The 13,294-nt window shown below is 39.4% G+C and overlaps 1 protein-coding gene across 3 annotated transcripts in view; it reads right to left on the bottom strand.

Annotated features, from left to right (window-relative positions):
- Positions 1-543: 543 nt before the first annotated feature.
- The window catches only part of LOC139386671 (acid-sensing ion channel 1C-like), a 30,044-nt gene continuing 17,293 nt past the window's right edge, over positions 544-13,294 (bottom strand). The window contains exons 7-11 of one of the 3 annotated variants that reach the window (XM_071132453.1): positions 11,687-11,778; positions 9,014-9,093; positions 8,707-8,778; positions 5,870-5,922; positions 4,081-4,242 (exon numbers count right to left, since the gene is read on the bottom strand). In XM_071132453.1, coding sequence (XP_070988554.1) covers positions 4,164-4,242; positions 5,870-5,922; positions 8,707-8,778; positions 9,014-9,093; positions 11,687-11,778 — 376 coding nt within the window. In that variant the 3' untranslated portion in view covers positions 4,081-4,163. Of the gene's footprint in view, positions 898-4,080; positions 4,243-5,869; positions 5,923-8,706; positions 8,779-9,013; positions 9,094-11,686; positions 11,779-13,294 lie in introns of those variants that run through there. The other 2 variants (XM_071132455.1, XM_071132454.1) reach the window with 2 other exon arrangements.

Here is a 13,294-nt window from a genome sequence, read left to right as displayed (position 1 = left end):
ATGAAGGTCTTTAGACTATTAGTTGACATAAATATACAACACTGTCATCTACTTGGCTGTGATTTATAATGCTATAAAATACCCATTAAAAGACTTGAATCAATAAGCACAACCAGTATTGACAGGACCATGTCCATATTCTGTTTCAGACTATTGTGTTGCTTCTGCTCTGCTATTCTTTGATTGGCATTATGGCAGGGGTAGATAAGGATTCTAGCATGGGACACAGTATGGCACGTAGTACAAAGTATTCCTAAAACTTTAACCCCTTAAATTTGCTACCTGTTTTACTTTCAATCTGATTTATAATGAATTGAATGTAAATTAGATTGATGCTTACAAAGCATAAGCAAATAGTTGCAATGTATTCTGATTTCTGTTAAGTACGTACTGTATTTTTTTCAGGAAGGACAGGTGATACCCCCTTGGTGGTGAGTTTTATAACTAACCTCCACATTGTCATGAAAGACCAGACCACAATGGGACACACAGTTAACACCAAGACAATGTCACATCATCAGTTGTGGTAACCCAGTACAAAAATGAATTCCTTTATGCCAAATCCACAAATTCCATTAGTAGGGGAGCTGTGACCAGACTTGAAAATAGTGTTAATAGCATTGATTTGACAATTACATTATTTTTGGACCTATGCATTTATTGCTCATAACAAAACACTGATTAACCATATCTTAAAGTTTACAACTACAAAAAAGAGACCCTTACTGAGTGATGTTTGGCTTGGTTCTAGTCTCACCCAAGACAAGGCTTATCCCAGGATACATAGTTGGATATAAGATGTGCCAATAAGGTAGCCAGTCTTGATCAGAGAGGGAGGTAATTGGCTCAGGAACCAAGGCTGATCTCAAGGTCTTTGTGCTTCTCATCAACAGTCATCTAATAAACAGACAAAAGCATAGAAATATAACTTCTAGAATTAGACATTTTCCATAGGAAAAAGGGTAACGCTACAGATGTCCCTTTGAATGTCCCTTTGAAGTGTTCTGGTGTCTTTTCTCTAAAATGACCACATAACAAAGTTTAACATGACTAGAACTAATTTCACATAGATAAAAAAAACTATGTTGTTAGCTAATTAATGCAAAGATCAACATGAACAGTAGCATAAGAGAAAATAGACACAAAAGATTTACAAAAAAAAAGTATGTACATAGGAAGATGGTTAAATATATAGTTTATTATATTTGATAATTTACACATCACAAACTGACTGTTAAGTTAGTCTTATTACATGTACTGGAATTCCAATAACAATAGTATATAACAATGCAATTATACAATGCATTTCAGTGTTTTAAACCAACTGAACTGAATAAAGTAGGGAACCTGGGACATGTATGTTTTTGAAGCACTGTATTAAACTGCCTCTGGCATCTAACAAATTCTACTCTTGTGTCCAGTCCTAAAATTAAATAGAAGCTGGAAGACACTTGAGGTCCACTTGGATAACAACACAAACTAATGGACAACTCTTGGGGTAGGCCATTGTGTGTTCGTATGGTAAGTCTGCAGCTCCCTTGTCCTCCAATTCCCTTATGGTGCAACAGCAGTAATGGATACATTTTTTTGTCTTTTTTTTTTTTTACATACTATAAACATATCAACATATGAGCGAGATTGAATTTCTTAAGGGCATTTTGATCTGGTATTTACACATTTGAATCAATATTTAGAACACCACCTTGACAATGTTTGTACTCCACTAGTTTCCAATAGAGAATAGTTTACGATCACAGGGGACTTGTGCTAATGAGTGTTTTTGTAGCAGTTAAAAGCCATGGTCATGGAACAAAATTGAACAACACCCACATAAACTAACTTTACGTTTGGTGGATCATCTTGCTTGTTTGTCTATTCTATTGAAAGTGGTGATTAAGAGGGGGGCTGAGTTACAGCAGACTCCTGTGAAGAGTGTCCATTTCCAGTGACAGTACGGTCAGTACGACAACTCTTTTCCCAGAAAAAATGGGAAAACACGACAGAAGAAAATGTTGTCATTGATGTACATTTTTTCAGCAGTAAGCAGATAGAAAGTATGTGGAGCACTATATATAACAACGGAAATGTTCCTATTTTCCCCAAATCTCATGGAAAAGTTGTGATTGTTCATATGTGAAAACATACACTTTTTTTCTACTTTCCAATATGTCACTTGTAAACAAAGAATTGCATTCAATTATCTTGCAATAGTTTATCTTCCGGGGACCTAACGCGAGAGGCTTTCATTACTTGATGGTTTATAGTTTCAAATCAGTGATAGGATCAATCTCTGAACAGAATCATTTGAGTACGAAGGCAGCACAATTACTGCGAACTGTCTATTACTGGGGGGTTCAAGTTAGGTCTGCTGTTCTCCTTTGAGCATTGTGATCATAGTTGAGTGGGCATCACTGAAATCTGCATTCTCTTACTCTCAATTAGTTATAAATGAAAGAGTGGTAACATGAATATGTCTTTAAAACCCCTCTTGATTCTACTAATGAATGGACCTGGCTATGCTGATGCTACACATGCTAACCATGGCTAGCCTCTCAATTTGATATTCAGCACACCAGAACTGACTGCTACACTGAACAAAAATATGAATGCATCATGTAAAGTGTTGGTCCCAAGTTTCATGAGCTGAAATAAAATATCCAATAAATGTTCCATACACACAAAAAGCTTATTTCCCTCAAATTGTGTGCACAAATTTGTTTATATCCCTGTTAGTGAGCGTTTCTCTTTTGCCAAGATAATCCATCCCCCTGACAGGTGTAGCATATCAGTTATCTGACTAAACAGCATGATCATTACACAGATGCATCTTCTGCTGGGGACAATAAAAGGCCACTCTAAAATGGTCAGTTTTGTCACACAACACAATGCCACAGATGTCTCAAGTTTTGAGGCAGCATGCAATTGGCATACTGACTACTGGAATGTTCACCAGAGCTGTTGCCAGAGAACTGAATGTTAATTTCTCTACCATAAGCGTTGTTTCAGAGAATTTGGCTGTACATCCAACCAGCCTCACAACCGCAGACCACGTGTATGGCGTTGTGTGGGTGAGCTGTTTTCTGATGACGTTGTGAGCAGAGTGCCCCATGGTGGTGGTGGTGGGGTTATGGTATGGGCAGGCATAAGGACAACGAGCACAATGGCAATTTGAATGCACAGAGATGCAGTGACAAGATCCTAAGGCCCATTGTCGTGCCATTCATCCGCCTCCATCAACTCATGTTTCAGCATGGTAATGCATGGCCCCATGTTGCAAGGATCTGTACACAGTTCCTGGAAGCTGAACATTTCCCATTTCATCCATGGCATGTACCAGACATGTTACCCATTGAGTATGTTTGGGATGCTCTGAATCAACGTGTACGACAGCGCGTTCCAGTTCCCACCAACTTCACACAGCCAAGAGGAGTGGGACAACATTCCACAGGCCACAATCAACAGCCTGATCAACTCTACGCGAAGGAAATGTTTAGCGCTGCATGAGGCAAATGGTGGTCACACCAGATACTGACTGGTTTCCTAATCTACACCCCAACTTTTAAACTTTTTAAAGGTATCTGTGACCAACAAGTGCATATCTGTATTCCCAGTCATGTGATATCCATAGATTAGGGCCTAATTCATATATTCCAATTGACTGATTTCCTATGAACTGTAACTCAGGAAAATCTTTGAAATTGCTGCATGTTGCGTTTAAATTTTTGTTGAGTATATTACAATGGTTTAAATAAGTTGACATGAACTGAGACCACTCTGAAGTCCTTTCCATCTACATTACAAGTCTTATACATTACTAGTCTTATACATTACTAGTCTTATACATTACTAGGCTGATTAAAACCAATTCAAACACACTAATGTCACCCTGTTTAATAGAATGCAACATGAATGGAACATCAAATAAATAGTGTCGTCGACGCCTTGATATGTCCGTCACCTGAGTTCTGCTTTGGAAATGGTTTTATTCTTATGATAGTGTTCTATTTCTATTCAGGCAATCGCTAGATCCTACTACTCTACACTAACCATGTTTGTAATAATACATGTTATTTCACAGTTTTCTGTCAAACCCCGAATATCCCAAGAGCCCCCCCCCCCCCCCCCTGCTTTATGTCGTCAACAAGCAAACTCCTCAAAGTTGCCTAGAGTCGGGTGACGAGGTAACATGTTCGGCGTGAATCCGAGACTGTCCGAGTGACTCCGGAGGGTGTCACAGGTGCTCTGTAAGACAAGGGAAGGGAGGGAGGGAAGAGGAGTTCAACCGTATTAAGGGAGGGGTGATGAGGGAGGGAGGAGAAGAGGAGATCGAGAGGCACACAGGTCACAGTAAAAATAGGAGGGGATGTGACATAAATAGGAATAAAGTGGGACAATTTAACATAACCAGAACCAAGTGGAAACAGAATAGATGTAGATAACATGACGTTAACCATCATTGATACATCAGACAGAGGGAGAGGGTTGAAAGCATAGTACACACATTGACAAAATAATACAATACAAATGGGTGAACATTAAATTGGTAGTGTAGGGGACATTTAAAGTAGGTCAGTTATGTTTCAGGGTATGGGTAGAGAGAAGAAAGAGAAGAGGAGTATGGTATGGATGAAGAAGGGAAAGAGAAAACAAAACAGTTTTTTAGTCCTTGTCTCTATGTTAGTATCTTGATTCCTACATGTTCATCGACATCCACATGATATCTGCATACGTTTAGTGCAACTGCGGCTGTTTCAGTTAATATTGCTGATATGTGGGTTCAAAAGAAGCATTAGCCATACTGTAGATGTAGATAGCTATTTCAGCAGACAAAGAACCATTTAATTTGATGCAAACTGCATTGCATGCAGACCTGTGATAGCATCACAAAGGAATGCATCTAGTGATGTTATTGAACACAGATTCCAGTAAAATGGTCCGCTTAAATGGACCTTGGTGCTGCAGGGAAGCAATATGTAGATGATCCCCTGCGGATCAGCTTTTGTTGTGCCATCTACAACAAATTATGTATGTATACACATTTATATTTTTCTCAGGAAACTGCATTTTATCCTAAGGGAAGGAAAGCATCTTTATTATTCAGTGAAAACAATAAGAAAGAAGCTAATTTTCTTATAGCCGAGTCCCAAATTGTCTTAACAGATGGAGAATCCAAACAATTCATTGTTTATAATAAACCGATAATAATCTCAGAATGAAAAATCCACACAGCAAACCTATTTACGGCATTAAGAGTCATTGATTTCAGAATAGACTCCACAGAAAATACATTGTATTGTATTTAGGAAGATTAACCTAACGCAATGTTGGAAAAACAAATGTATAAAGTGATCACTACTAGTATGTTTTACATCTCTGCAAAATCACCCACCAAACCAGCTTCAGGTGAACCAACATCTCTGCAAAATCACCCACCAAACCAGCTTCAGGTGAACCAACATCTCTGCAAAATCACCCACCAAACCAGCTTCAGGTGAACCAACATCTCTGCAAAATCACCCACCAAACCAGCTTCAGGTGAACCAACATCTCTACAAAATCACCCACCAAACCAGCTTCAGGTGAACCAACATCTCTACAAAATCACCCAACAAACCAGCTTCAGGTGAACCAACATCTCTACAAAATCACCCACCAAACCAGCTTTAGGTGAACCAACATCTCTACAAAATCACCCACCAAACCAGCTTTAGGTGAACCAACATCTCTACAAAATCACCCACCAAACCAGTTTCAGGTGAACCAACATCTCATTAACCAGAATGGAAATGATGTATGAAATGGTTCCCAGAATGTCTGAAAAGGAAGGACAGTATGGGTGGGAGGAGCTATTATCAATGGGGTTTGCTACCTGGGGGCATGATTAGGCGTGACACCAGGGCTGGTTGGGTTCTCTGGAAACTCCTGGAATAGACATGATGAAAAGAAAGATGAGGGTGACTGAAATGAAATTAAAATACAATGCAGAGCTGATAAGTAAGTAAACAAGTGGCCCCACCAAGCAAGTCTGTCTGTGCACAATGGCTAGGCTACAGCCCTGTGTAATTGATTAGTTACAGAGAAGAATGCTGCACACCAATACATAAATGTTACAGAGAGCTACCTCCATTCAGCCATTTAATTTTAATGAAAATCAGAGACATTTGAGAAAGCAAGAGACCATTCTTAGTCTCTGCCCATGTATGTTTTTTGTAATGTTTCAAAGATTGTAGACATTCATTGAAATAGAAATCACTAATATACTGTATCTTGATATGGAAGGGTTGCTATTGGCGCCATTCGTCTTACATGCCATCTAATGTACTATGTAAAGTCAGTAGTCTTAGAACTATCATACCACTATGTTTAACATTCATCTGCATTACTTATTTGACTGTTTTCATATAGCACTTGTCTTGATCTCATCTAGGTTGATTTATTGGGTGGTTAGAGAGGAGAGGAGATGAATGGAGTTGGAAGTAAAGGAGAAGAGGATTGGGGAACATGACAGTAAAAGCTATTAAAGATGGCTTATCATTATGTTTCAATGCAAAGAAAGCCTCCAATAATGGATGATTACATGACATGGGTGGAGAAACAATGTTACAGTAAAACAGCATTACATCCACCTAAAGCTCCATGTCCTTGTTTCATGTTGCAGTATGTGCCTCTAGTCAGGGTATGTTACATAACATTGTTGGTTCCTGCTGATGAAAAGCATCTATAATGCTGAAGCCTGAGGAAAAACTGTTGTGATGCCACAAAGGTATTTTTTCTGCTCTACTCTGTTTTGATTTTACTAGGATCCCCATTAGCCGACACCAGTGGCGACAGCTAGTCTTACTGGGCTCCGACACACAACGAAAAAGACATTACAGACAACATACTTTACAATTTACATATATTTAAAAACATTTGCATGTAGTGTGTGTGGGCATCTATCAGTTACACATACATGTCAGTACATACACATAAAAAGTAGGTCACACGGGGGAGAGGCTTTGTGCCGTGATGTGTTTCTTTATTAGATTTTTTTTAAACCAGGTTTGATGTTAATTTGCGCTATATGAGATGGAAGGGAGGTCCATGCAATCATGGCTCTGTATAATACTGTATGTTTCCTTGAATTTGTACTGGACCTGGGGACTGTGAAAAGACCCCTGGTGGGTTCTGGCGTTGTAAGTGTGTGTATCAGTGCTCTGTGTAAGTTGACTATGCAAAGAAAATTGAATTTCCAACACATTCATGTTTCTTATTAAAGCAATAAGTGATGAAGTGTATTTCCTTAACTCTTAGCCAAGAGAGACTGGCATGCATAGTATTGTTGATTCACTAAGAAACAGTTAAGTCAACAGGCATGAAAACAGGTTTGGGAGAAGTGTTTCTCTCCATGTGTCCAGATTTAGCTGTTCAGATATGATGGGTTCTACCAGTATCAAGCTGAGAGTGATAGTGCTGACACAATGTGATACTAAAGAAACTATTCTATGCCTGGAGCGGATCTCTCATAGGGTACATCCAGTTGAAATTGTTTACTTCTCTCTCCTCTTTGTCATGTAGAATGCTCTGAATAAACCTGTTATTTCCATTTGAACAAACAAATAAAAATACAGAACCATATCTATGATATTCATTGTCAAACATCTCTTGCCTTTTCGACTGTTTAAATTACTATATACCTTTTGACTGTTTAAATTACAATAGACCGTTTAAACTGCTTTTTGTAGGATACTGTAAGTCAAACTGTATCCAAGTGTCAACATGTCCAAATCTGTAGGCTGAATCCAACTGGACTTTCTATTTTACACATAATGCAAAAAGAGCTGAAAGCCAAGTAACAACAGAAGTGTATTTTAAAGACTTCCTATTCATTCAGTCTTAGAGTTTTTTAAATGTATTATTTGGTTTATAGGTTTTACAAAAATATCAGTAGGAGACATACCTCCTTGGCACATGCAGCTGCAGTTATCTCAGTAGGGGAGCCAGGACATCTTTATCTAACCTTTTCCACCACATCAGTTTACTGGAAAAACTCCAAGATTGAAGCAACCGTGCATGCAGATAGTTCATGCAGAAACAGAAACCCAGGGCTTTTTCACTACCTTGGAACCAGACTATGGGCATATACAGTGCCTTCAGAAAGTATTCACACCCCTTGAGTTGTTCCACATTTTTTTGTTTCACAGCCTAAATTTAAAATGGATTACATTTAGATGTTATTGTCACTGTTCTACACACAACACACAATGTCAAAGTAGAATTATGTTTTTAGACATTTTTACAAATGAAAACAAAATGAAAACCTGAAATGTCTTCAGTCAATAAGTATTCAACCCCTTTGTTATGGTAAGCCCAAATAAGTTCAAGAGTAAAGTTTTGATTAACAAGTCACATAATACATTTTTAAAACCCTTGTTTTCACTTTGTCATTATGGGGTATTGTGTGTAGATTGATGAAAATAAATGTATTTAGTCCATTTTGAATTCAGGCTATAACACAACAAAATATGGAATAAGTCAAGGGGTATGAATACTTTCTGAAGGCACTGTATATAACTAAAGAAAAAGTGCTCACTTTGATTTGCGTTCCACATCTGTCATTGATTGGTCATGAAAAAGGCTTGAGATTCTGACACATTACAGTGCTTTACTTTGTTTGTAGTGCAGTGCAGAACTACAAACCAGTGCATTGTGGGAGACTCAAATTACCAGATTGTCGCTTGGACAACGCTGCGGTCGTTTCTTGCGCATGAAGTAACCCAAAACTTTATCCTTAAATACCTAAATACAAGAGTATCTAGTTAACATCACAACAAACCAGACAGTGCAAACAGTTGAAAACACTTAAAACCATACAGACAGACAACATCATTAGGACAAGGGTTTCTCGTATTTTTGATTTCATTTAAATACTTCATCATCATGAATGAATTGTGTACTTTCAACATATAACCCCAACTCTACTACTTGAGAATACTTTTAAGTGATTAAACAAATGTGAATGCCTCCACTTTACCTCATATAAGTAGTCAAATATTTCCAGTATTGTTAAAACACTGGCTCCAATGAACAGACCCATCTGCCCACCAATGTCACCTGAAAAGAGGATGACAGATGAAAAGACATAAACAGGCAATACCACAGTCAGACAAATAATAACCCATCATCACTATCAAACACTCCCTAAAACACTTCAGCGCGCAGGCCTTTCTAATCGACCTGGCCCGCGTATCCTGGTAGGATATTGACCTCATTCCTTCAGTAGAGGATGCCTGGTTATTCTTTAAAAGTGCTTTCCTCACCATCTTAAATAAGCATGCCCCATTCAAAACATTTTGAACCAGGAACAGATATAGCCCTTGTTTCACTCCAGACCTGACTCCCCTTGACCAGCACAAAAACATCCTGTGGTGTACTGCATTAGCATCGAATAGTCCCTGTGATATGCAAATTTTCAGGGAAATTAGGAACCAATATACACAGGCAGTTAGGAAAGCAAAGGCTAGCTTTTTCAAATATAATTTTTCATCCTGTAGCACAAGCTGCAAAAAGTTATGGGACACTGTAAAGTCCATGGAAAATAAGAGCCCCTCCTCCCAGCTGCCCACTGCACTGAGGCTAGGAAACACTGTCACCACCAATAAATCCACGATAATTGAGCATTTTTCCAAGGCTGGCCATGCTTTCCACCTGGCTACCCCTACCCCGGTAAACAGACCTGCACCCCCCACAACAACTTGCCCAAACCTCCCCCATTTCTCATTCACACAAATCCAGATAACTGATGTTCTGAAAGAGTTGCAAAATCTGGACCCCTTACAAATCAGCTGGGCTAGACAATCTGGACCCTGTCTTTCTAAAATTACCCACAGCAATTGATGCAACCCCTATTACTAGCCTGTTCAACCTCTCTTTCTGAGATCCCCAAAGATTGGAAAGCTGCTGCGGTCATCCCCCTCTTCAAAGGGGGAGACACTCTAGACACAGAATGTTACAGACCTATATCTATCCTATCCTGCCTTTCTAAGGTCTTCGAAAGTCAAGTTAACAAACAGATCACCGACCATTTCGAATCCCACCGTACCTTCGCCGCTATGCAATCTGGTTTCCGAGCTGGTCATGGGTGCACCTCAGCCACGCTCAAGGTCCTATAAACGATATCATAACCGCCATCGATAAAAGACAATACTGTGCAGCTGTATTCATCGACCTGGCCAAGGCTTTCGACTCTGTCAATCACTGTATTCTTATCAAATTGAAGGGCCTGTTGTCCGGACCTCTGGCAGTCTCTACGGGGGTACCACAGGGTTCAATTCTTGGGCTGACTCTTTTCTCTGTATATATCAATAATGTCGCTCTTGCTGCTGGCGATTCTCTAATGCAGACGACACCATTCTGTATACTTCTGGCCCTTCTTTGGACACTGTGTTAACTAATCTCCAGACGAGCTTCAAAGCCGTACAACTCTCCTTCCTTGGCCTCCAAATGCTCTTAAATGCAAGTGAAACTAAATGCATGCTCTTCAACCGATCTCTGTTCGCACCTGCCCGCCCATCCAGCATCACTACTCTGGACGGTTCTGATATGTGGACAACTACAAATACCTAGGTGTCTGGTTAGACTGTAAACTCTCCTTCCAGACTCACATTAAGCATCTCCAATCCAAAATTAAATCTAGAATTGGCTTCCTATTCAGCAACAAAGCATCCTTCACTCATGCTGTCAAACATACCCTCGTAGAACTGACCATCCTACCGATCCTTGCCTTCGGCGATGTCATTAACAAAATAGCCTCCACACTCTACTCAGCAAATTGGATGCAGGCTATCACAGTGCCATCTGTTTTGTCACCAAAGCCCCATATACTACCCACCACTGCGACCTGTATGCTCTCGTTGGCTGGCCCTCGCTTCATATTCGTCAGAGCAGCTCACAGATCATTGCACCTGTACATAGCCCATCTTTAAATAGCCCATCCAACTACCTCATCCCCATATTGTTATTTTAAAAACATTTTTTGCTCCTTTGCACCTCAGTATCTCTACTTGCACATTCATCTTCTGCACATCTATCACTCCAGTGTTTAATTGCTAAATTGTAATTACTTTGCCACTACGGCCTATTCATTGCCTAACCTCTCTAATCTTACATCATTTGCACACACTATATATAGATTTTTATATTGTGTTATTGACTGTATGTTTGTTTATTCCATGTGTAACTCTGTGTTGTTGTTTGTGTCGCTCTGCTTTGCTTTATCTTGGCCAGGTCGCAGATGTAAATGAGAACTTGTTCTCAACTGGCCTACCTGGTTAAATAAAGGTGAAATAAAAATAATTAAAAACACAGTGCACAAAACGATTCCTGAAACATTAACTTAAGCTCTGTCTCTCAGCAAGATGAGGAGAGCTGTCAGACTCAGACCAGAAACTGTCCATCCAGACTTTGCTTTTCATATGCCTCTCCTGACTGAGTGCTCTTTTCAAGTACATTCTAATAATGCATTCGACCGAGTCTTACAGGTTCAAAGAAAATAGTCTCAAAAGGAGTTTAGACCAGCAGGCATGATCACACAATGGGACAACGTGTAGTGCTTGCTGAGGATGTGATCTTCAGGCCTAGGGCGTTTCCTCTCAGTCTGTAAAAACAGATCATGAACCTGATGGGAAAACTTGAAACAATCGCTCACCAAGCAACCCTGCAATTTCATACGCCTTCTTCTGTTCAATCTTCTCATAATTCAATGCCTCAAAGAAGATGTCCAGGACTAGTAAGTTTTCTCTAGAGACAAAAACAAATACATCGAAAAGGTGTTACTTTATAACGTACATCAATCTTAGAGATACAATTGATTGATTTAATTTACTAATTCTGAGACATTTTGCATTAATTTACAATAAAGGTGAACGGTGGAGACCAATATCATACTTATTATGATTTATTTTAATCAAAATGCAAACCTCTGATCGTTACGTCACTTACCGTAAAACGTCAATTAATAGCCCGGGTGATTATTTGCTTAAATCACTGAACACAACAGGCGCTTAATAGATAGAGACTTCTGTTTCCTTAATGTACACAGCTTTTGCTCATTTGCATACAGTTGAAATCAGAAGTTAACATACACTAAATACATTTAAACTCAGTTTTTCACAATTCCTGACATTTAATCCTAGTAAAAATTCACTGTCTTAGGTCAGTTAGGATCACCACTTTATTTTAAGAATGTGAAATTTCAGAATAATAGTAGAGAGAATGATTTCTTTCAGCTTTTATTTATTTCATCACATTCCCAGTGGGTCAGAAGTTTACATACACTCAATTAGTATTTGGTAGCATTGCCTTTAAATTGTTGAACTTGGGTCAAACGTTTTTGGTAGCCTTCCACAAGCTTTCCACAATAAGTTGAGTGAATTTTGGCCCATTCCTCCTGACAGAGCTGGTGTAACTAAGTCAGGTTTGTAGGCCTCCTTGCTCACACATGCTTTTTCAGCTCTGCCCACACATGTTTTATAGGACTGAGGTCAGGGCTTTGTGATGGCCACTCCAATACCCTGACTTTGTTGTCCTTAAGCCATTTTGCCACAACTTTGGAAGTTTGCTTGGGGTCATTGACCATTTGGAAGACCCATTTTAACTTCCTGACTGATGTCTTGAGATGTTGCTTCAATATATCCACATAATTGTCCATCCTCATGATGCAATCTATTTTGTGAAGTGCACCAGTCCCTCCTGCAGCAAAGCACCCCCACAACATGATGCTGCCAACTCCGTGCTTCACGTTTGGGATATTGTTCTTCGGCTTGCAAGCCTCCCCCTTTTTCCTCCAAACATAACGATGGTCATTATGGCCAAACAGTTCTATTTTTGTTCCACAGGGCATTTCTCCAAAAAGTACGATCTTTGTCCCCATGTGCAGTTGTAAACCGTAGTCTGGCTTTGTTATGGCATTTTTGGAGCAGTGGCTTCTTCCTTGCTGAGCGGCCTATCAGGTCATGTCGATATAGGACTTGTTTTACTGTTTCCTCCAGCATTTTCACAAGGTCCATTGCTGTTGTTCTGGGATTGATTTGCACTTTTCACACTAAAGTACGTTCATCTCTAGGAGACAGAACGCGTCTCCTTCCTGAATGGTATGACGGCTGCGTGGTCCCATGGTGTTTAAACTTACGTACTATTGTTTGTACAGAGGAACATGGTACCTTCAGGCGTTTGGAAATTGCTCCCAATGATTAACCAGACTTGTGGAGGTCTACAATTTTTCTTCTTAGGTTTTGGCTGATTTGTTGTGATTTTC

The sequence above is a fragment of the Oncorhynchus clarkii genome, chromosome 28 (assembly GCF_045791955.1).
Source record: "Oncorhynchus clarkii lewisi isolate Uvic-CL-2024 chromosome 28, UVic_Ocla_1.0, whole genome shotgun sequence".
NCBI classification, from domain to species: Eukaryota; Metazoa; Chordata; class Actinopteri; order Salmoniformes; family Salmonidae; genus Oncorhynchus; species Oncorhynchus clarkii.
This window is presented reverse-complemented; position numbering and strand designations above follow the sequence as displayed.